General features: G+C 49.2%; 2 protein-coding genes across 2 annotated transcripts; both read right to left on the bottom strand.

The window, feature by feature from the left end:
* Positions 1-1,586: 1,586 nt before the first annotated feature.
* Positions 1,587-3,173, bottom strand: BBA_09427 (serine carboxypeptidase; the record flags this gene model as incomplete). Its single annotated transcript, XM_008604524.1, has 1 exon — positions 1,587-3,173. One exon carries the CDS (start codon positions 3,171-3,173, stop codon positions 1,587-1,589), a length of 1,587 nt encoding a protein of 528 aa, XP_008602746.1.
* A 1,002-nt stretch (positions 3,174-4,175) lies between these two features.
* Positions 4,176-6,578, bottom strand: BBA_09428 (peptidase family M3; the record flags this gene model as incomplete). The annotated part of the gene is made up of 5 exons (XM_008604525.1): positions 4,176-4,377; positions 4,447-4,650; positions 4,708-5,008; positions 5,074-5,197; positions 5,256-6,578. The coding sequence occupies 5 exons, from the start codon at positions 6,576-6,578 to the stop codon at positions 4,176-4,178; spliced, it is 2,154 nt and encodes a 717-aa protein (XP_008602747.1).
* Between the last annotated feature and the right edge of the window lie 1,063 nt (positions 6,579-7,641).

Consider the following 7,641-nt stretch of genomic DNA (forward strand, 5'->3'; position numbering starts at 1 on the left):
CGGGGGCGGAGGCCTGGCCGGGGGCGGAGGCCTGGCCGGGAGACAGGTTGCCGTTTGCGGCAGAGACATCGTGGGTCTGGAGTCCAAGAACGTTGATGGGAAAATCGAGCTTATTGTTGTTGGCATTGATGTCAATCAATGGAACAAGCTGGCCAGATTATTAGCGGTTGTGGTGTTATAGAAACAGAGTACGTAGGTAGTGCTTACACGCTGAGGGTTTGGCATAGGCGCCGCCATGGCGACGGTGCAGAGGGCAAAAACAGTAGCGGGCTGCATTGTGGCGGTAGCTTCGAGACTTGACGAGATTGAGTTTGGGGAGTAGAGGTAGAATAAAATTAAGAATTATCAATGAACTTTAGAATAAAAAAAAGAGTGTAGGTGAAGTTGGAGTGTAAAGAGCGGATGGTCACTATCAGTCGGTAACCAGTTTCTCTCGAGGGGACATGTTTGCTTTATAGAAGGCCAAGAGCAGTATATCAGTATGCCTTTGATTCTCTCTAATCACGGAAATGAATCTCACCTGAGCTTTGCCATTCTCAGGTGACGGGACCTCTTAGGGCTCAACATTGTCTGTGATGTCCCTCCCCCATGACGCTTGGACAATCGGTGGCTTGATAGGGTTGATATCAGGTCGAGATGCTCCGTCCAGATAGGGCAACAAGGAGCTACTCAGTAACAAAGCCCCCCGCGATGAGAAGGATCGGCAAGTAACTATTCACCAACTTTACCCATGCTAAGAAAAAAAAAGCATGGATGGCATGGTCCGTGAGGTAATTTAAATGCGGCTCTGCGTCCTGGGAATTTTGGTGAGCACGGTCGCTTGGTGGTGGCGACGGGCAAAGTCTGTGTGTCAACGGTTCTGGTTCGAGGATAGCCCTACTAAATCCATCTTGGCCACGACAGCAACGACGAGCGCTGAGATCACTGTCGCGGTTACAATATTTCTACATACAGATTTATACTTGTGAGACAAGAGCTCCGTCGGCCGGCTAACTATATACAATTCGACATAAGGTGCGGATATGGTCGCGACATTCTTGCAAGTTGATCTGATGTCGCTCTCTTGAAATGCCAGAGACACTGTAGCGGGTCTGTCTATTTTGCGTACTGAGTAAAGGTATTTGAAATTATTTAGTGCCAAATGCAGGAATAGACCGACATTTTTAAAGGCCTGAGCTGTGTTGGTGTTTGGACCTTGTGTGATGGATCAAATGTATGTTGTATTGGTTGAGTTTGTGTGGGCCAAAGTGGCAACAGGGCCACACAGGCTCAACATCATGGCTCTGCATGGGCAAGCGGGCAACGCAGTGCGCACGTGGAATCCTGTCTCAGGACGGGCGGCTGTTAATTTTTGACGTTTACTAGTGGCTCCAGTGACAACATTGCAATCTCTGATTTCCTAAGTATTTTTAGTAGCAACATCTCCGGAACTTGGTCATGCACACACGTTTCGTTGGGGACATGGTGATGAAAATCTTTGCTGTGTCTGGCGACTGTATTTGCCGTCTGTATAGTAAGTATGTAACTAAATAACAATAGTCCGACTATGCTCGTCAGGTTGTGCTTTGGCTATCGTCTTCCAGCCTTCAAAACAATGGCTTCTTGCTGCTCAAGTCGTCAATGCGTCCCAGAAGCTGCTGGAGCATCCTGTAACCACCAGACAGCGAATAACCCGGGACTTCATGACCGGCAAGCTGCACATCATAAAATGTCAGTCCGCGCTCCTTTACATAGACGCCAATATTACCCTTGGGGCCCAGGGCACCCTGGTTCTTGTCTTGGTGGTCCGGCACGAAGAATGGCGTCTTGGGGAAAGAACTAAAGCCTTGCTTTCCATGCCAAGTCACGTTTTGCAGTGCAAAGAGGGTGCCGTTTGTCTGGAGCAAAGCGTCGAGAGCACCAGATCCTACAATCGTGTTGTTTGTGTGCTCGATAATGTTTTTGAGGGTACCGTCGATGGCTGCTCCGGGAGAAGCGTCCCCATGCGGGAATACACTGCCATTGTTTCCTCCGCATTGCTGCCATTTGGTGCCGATGGGCGGAGCGTGGATGGCCTTTTGCACGTCTGCGCGCTGAAAGTATACTTCGGCACCGGGAGGGACGTAGTCGCCGACGTTGACGCCACCGAGATGGCCATAGACTGTCGGGCACTGGTCCGAAATGTGGTAAACATTGTAGCAGGGATTGTTCGACGTTAAAGAATTTTGAATAATGTCCGACACGTGCTGGTCTTCGTCGGGGACCTTGGGGAACGGTTCCTGGGGCGGGGGAAAAGTGAACCACTTTCTCGTGTAGTTTGCCTGGCCGCTCGATTCATAGAGCTGGTTAATCTTGGAAATGGTTTCATCGCTGTGATGAAGCAGATTGGCCCAGTACGTATTGTACGGCACTTGCGTGATGGAAAACTGGAGATTGTCGTCGCCAATCACCGGATCGTTGATGGAGATGCCCTTGAGATTAAAGTACTTGGTGTCGTTTTGCAGCAGAAAACTGTTTGCAATATAAGGGACATAGGCGCCCGCGTACGACTCGCCCGTCAGATACGTCTTGGCGCCCTTGAGCTGGTCAAAGGTGTCGATAAAGTTCTTCCAGAACCCGCGGAATTGCGTAGCCAGCTCAATCTCATCCCGGGCGCTCGGCGCGCCCAAAGAGAAGCCCGTGCCCACAGGCTGTTCGATCCAGATAATGTTGGTGAGCTTGTGCCATGAGTACGGGTTCTTGACTGGGGCGAGCGTGCCATCCTGCCACAAAACTGGCCCGTTTTCCGTCAGGAAGCCCGACAGCGACGAACAACCTGGGCCGCCATTCAGCCAGACTGTAATTTCATCGGTAATGTGGCCATCTTCCGAAGGGAAGAACCAAAAGAAGAGATTGTCCTTTTCTCCCTTTTTGCCGGTAATGGGCAAGCTCCCCGCATAGGATTCACCCACGTCGAAATTAATCTCGGGCAGGTTTGCACCATCCACAGCAAACTTTTTGGTCTTGCTGTTGAGGAAACGAGGCTTGGTGCCATTTCGCGTCTGTACTTCTCTCTTTGTAGAGATGTCGTGGCCACTGCCTGCGTTCTGAGGAAGCCATTTCGATACATGCTTCTGAAAATCGGCAGCTCTGTCGGCAGCAACTCCTCCTGAGAGGGCCGCCACTGCTACTGCAATAAATGTCGCACAACGCATCTCTATGTAGTGTCGTAGATGTGATTGTCGAGGGTGGCCAAGACTCCTCTAGGCTGTCGGCGCAGATGCATTTTATATTTGTTTTTTTTTTTTTCCTTTACGCATTCGGCTTTCGCTTCCCTGTTTCGCGGCATGTTGCTTCCGAAGCAGCACTGCTGTGAGCCGAACAAATCACTCATTACTTGAACTGGTGTTGAGGCGTTGTAACCTTGGGCCCAAACTCCATCTAACTTGAAGGGGCAGGTGTGCTTGACAGGAGGGCAGCTCATTGGCAAATGGTATAATTCCAGTCTGCAGTAGTCGTGTTTGGTTAGTCATGCCGCCAACGCGTCCATGCCATTGCTACCGTCATAGAAACCAAGAGCCACTTTAGCTTTATCGGGCCTCGTAACTTGAAGATATATATCTCGTTTTGTAAAATTAGTTGCCCGTATTTAATCGCAGATCATCCAGCACTCATCGGCCTACTACCGTTGCCCTTTTTACTCGCTTCAAGCTGGCCCACCACGGCTTGCGTAATAGTGGACATTGAATTGCGCGCATCAGTTGGCAGTTGCCTTTTTAAACGCTCAGTAGTATTATAATGTAAAAAAGTGCGAGGCTGTTGTCTCACATAGATGTCGTCATCGTGGCAACCCTTTTGAACAACTTCCTGTTTTGTCAATCCGTCATTATACAGTGTCTGTGAGTCATCAGCGTTGGATGAACTTTGGCTTGAACTAGCCGACTGCCCAAGTTATAACTAGTGCCTTTTACAGCAGACAAAGCTCACATTAGACGCTTTTGCTGGCGAGCCCCCTGGGGGGAAAACATCGCCAGTCGACTGGTCGACCATTAGCAACCCTTGAAAAGTTGTGCTAATAACTACCTCTCGAAAAGCGGTAAAAAAAAAAAGTAAAAATTAAACATCATACTCAACTCACTAAATACTCTGATAGTGTAAATAAATGTCGACTTGTCCTAGCTGAGTAGATAGGCCCTGTGCTCCCCTCTGCCATTTATTTACAAATCAGCATTCTCCAGCACGTTAATCAAAGCAGTTGCGTTGGGTGCATGACCCAGTACTTTCCCCAGCAGCTTCAACAGGTCAGGGTGCTCGGCTCCTGGCTGCAGAACCATCTGGCGATAGCGTTCCCAGGCGTTAGTGTTTGTAGGGTCTACCGCAAAGAGACTCTGGAATAAGTCTTGCGCAAACGACGAGCAGCTGATTTTATTATTCCGCTTTGTTAGCATGCAAGTCGCTTAGATTGACATGCCGAAAAAAAAAACATACCAAAGGTAGGAGTAGTATGCCATGTCGTAGCCTCCAAGTAAATGGGCAAATGCAACAAGATCAGAACCAGTTTCTCTGACTTCTGCAAAGTCAAAACCTTCGGTTCTTTCGCGGATATCGTACCAAACTTTCTGGACATTCATGCTCTCAGCTTCTTCTGCGCTCCCGGCGCTGTGTATAGCAAGATCGAACAGCGATATACTCCTAATAGTGAATTTGTCAACGGTGGCCAATCGTCACCCACGGGGCGTGGTGACATACAGCTGGAATAAGTGATACAGTCCGCGTCCTGAATATCGATACTTTACAAGCGCATGCGCAATCTCGTCGGGGAGTTGCTTGGGTGGCTGTTCCTCGCCAGGGTGCACGCGCTGCCACTTTTCGCGATATTCCGGCCGCAAATGGCTGTAATGCGTGCTCATTGACACGAGAATCTGAGGTATCCAGCACCAATTCTCCAACATTAGGCTGGGTATTTCCACAAAGTCGGGTGGGAGACTGGTTCCGTGAAACTTTAAATACTTGGTCCGTGACACCAAGTTATGGATGGCATGGCCGAGCTCTAAGCGTTGATTAGATGGCTTAGCTCTGCAAAGAATGAAACATACACAGATTTTATATACTTACCGTGAAAAATGGTTATGAGTTGATGATGCTTCAATAGAACGCAGCCCTCGTCGCCGACGGTTGGAAAAGCACTCATGACAATGGTGGACGGGTATTTTCTGCCACCATTCGACTTTTCAAATCCCTATCCACCAAAGTCAGTATTCATTCCAGCAAGGAACTTGATTGTCAGTTGCTCTTACAAATTCCATCGTGACATTATGAGCTCCACGAAACTTATTCTCCCGCCACAGTAGATCAAAATAAAGATATCCCATAAAAGCCGGCTCGTCCTGTCGAGTATCCCAGACAGAAAACACAGTCACCGTATTATGCCATATCTTTGCATCTATCAGCTCAGTTTTTGGGATACAATCGAAGCGCAGACCCAATGCGTCCTCAAAGATCTGCAGCATCTGCGGAATCACGTATTCCAACGGGAAATACTCCGACACTGCGGACTCGTCCACCTTGCGACTACTACTGACAAGGCGCTGGTAGTACTTGAGATCCCAGGGCGGAAAGCTGGATTGCAGAGTCGAGTCTCCGCCGCGCCCCAGCTTCTGCAGGTCTTTGAGCCGCATCTTTTGAAGCATGTCCATTTCACGCCGCCCTCTGCTCACTAGGCCGCTCGATAAGCTATCCAAAAGCTCCTTGACCTGATCTGGCCCTTTTAACAAACGCGTTTCCATTCGACGCTCTGCATGCGTGTTATAACCAAGTCGTTGGGCCAAGTTCTGGCGCCTTTTAACAATGTCCCGCAACAGCGGAATGTTTCTCAGCAGCTTCTTCTGGTCCGCGAGGTACATTTTTTTGCGCACGTCTGGATTGCGAGCAAATGTCAGTACGGCAACTGTGCCGCCGTTAGAGAACGGAACGAATGTCATGCCCTCTTGTGGCGGCGTCTCCATGGGCTGCTTGTGCTTTTTGATCCGATCAAGCTCTTCGGCGGGCAGATCTTGCAGGTCCTCGTCTGCAAGCCATATGCCCCCGCTCTCTTGTGCTATATTGCTTCGCGCCTCAGCCAGTAGATTTTCCAAATCTATAGTGTCTTTTGCAAATGCTTCCTTGTCTTGCTTGCTGATGGTGCCACAGCCGGACAGCTTGTACTCCAACAGCGTCTTGTCCAAGAGCAGCTTGGACGCAGTGTCCAGGTCTTTTTCGTTGTCGCGCGCAGCTCCAAGAATTGTATACATTTCTTCGCTAGCGTTCCAAGATGCCTCTGCAGAAATGAGCAGTTGGCGCGCCTTGGAGAAGGCGTCGTGTGTTTCCTTGTCAGGGGCGCCATACTGAAGCATCCAGATGACCCCAATGTCGCTATTGTTTTCCTGCTCGACATCTACCAAAGGACGCATGACTGTATCAAAAGAAGCATCATCTTTTGTCACATTCCGCAGGATATGATCTCGTGTCGCATTCATTTGGATAATGATCCTTTCGATGACCGGAACAATCTCATCTGCGGAGTAGATGCGAGGTAAAGGCTGCGGGCATACTGCTGCAATTTTGAATTCATCCTGACACATTATAAAGCGGTCACTACCAAATGGCCCAGGTTTATGATATAGTAGAAGTATTTGAGCGAAGGGAAGGGCAGCGAGCCTCCTTTATAAGTGTGAAGACACAGTGCACGTAAAGTGAGCACTGTGCCGCGAGGCTGGATGGAGGGACTTTTGCAACTGCCTCATTGGGATCACATGAATGGCTGGTGATCGCAATAGGAAATTTGTGGTAAGTGAATTAGATATCCAAGTATCTGCGTAAAGTTGGCTACATTATACCCTTTCCCCAATGATTGGTGAATCGATATAATATAAGCTGAACAGATTCATACCAATCTTCCTTCCAGACTTCACAGGCAGACTAGCATGAAGCACCCTGCCATCACCCGTACCATTCATGTGCATATTTTTCCACAGGACAGCATTTCTCTTTTGGGCTTGAATAGCAAACCTTGGCCATTTTCAGCCATGGAAAACTTGGTGCCGTCGGAGCTCGGACCGACTCCCTGCAGCCGCGGAAAGTAGGTCTCTCCTCCGGTGCAGACCACCGCTAGTTCCCCTACCGTGTGCGAATCGGCAAGAGCTCGGAGGGTTCCTCGCGTATCAAGTCTCCTCTACAAGCTCAATCTCCTCCTGTCGGCAGAAGTTGATGGACCTCCACCTCGTATTCGCGCGCTCAAATGCACTCACAATGTCCCCCCCGCAGCTTATCGTTGTCAAAGCAGATGTGTCCATCGCCCATCATCAGATAGACCCGCAACGCCTTCTAATTCCACGATATTCTCCGGACTGTAACAAATTTAGCTGAGGCGTTAATGGTTTTCTGACCGCCCCCTCTCTTGCCATCGCCAGCATTCCATTTTCGCCCTGGCCTGTCCCCTTTTGCCTGGGCATTTATCTTGCTGCGGCTCCCTGAACTATATGTGTAACTTCTTGTCTCTCCTTCTCTTTATCCGCTTCGGAATAAAACCATTCACTCCTTTCTTGCAAAGACGGTACTGGTGCCCGGTCTTGACATCCTTCATTCACTCCTTAAATTTACATAACTTCGTTCTTTGCTTGTGTAGGTCGCCTCTCTCTTCGATCT

This window comes from Beauveria bassiana (assembly GCF_000280675.1).
Source record: "Beauveria bassiana ARSEF 2860 unplaced genomic scaffold BBA_S00053, whole genome shotgun sequence".
NCBI lineage: Eukaryota > Fungi > Ascomycota > Sordariomycetes > Hypocreales > Cordycipitaceae > Beauveria > Beauveria bassiana.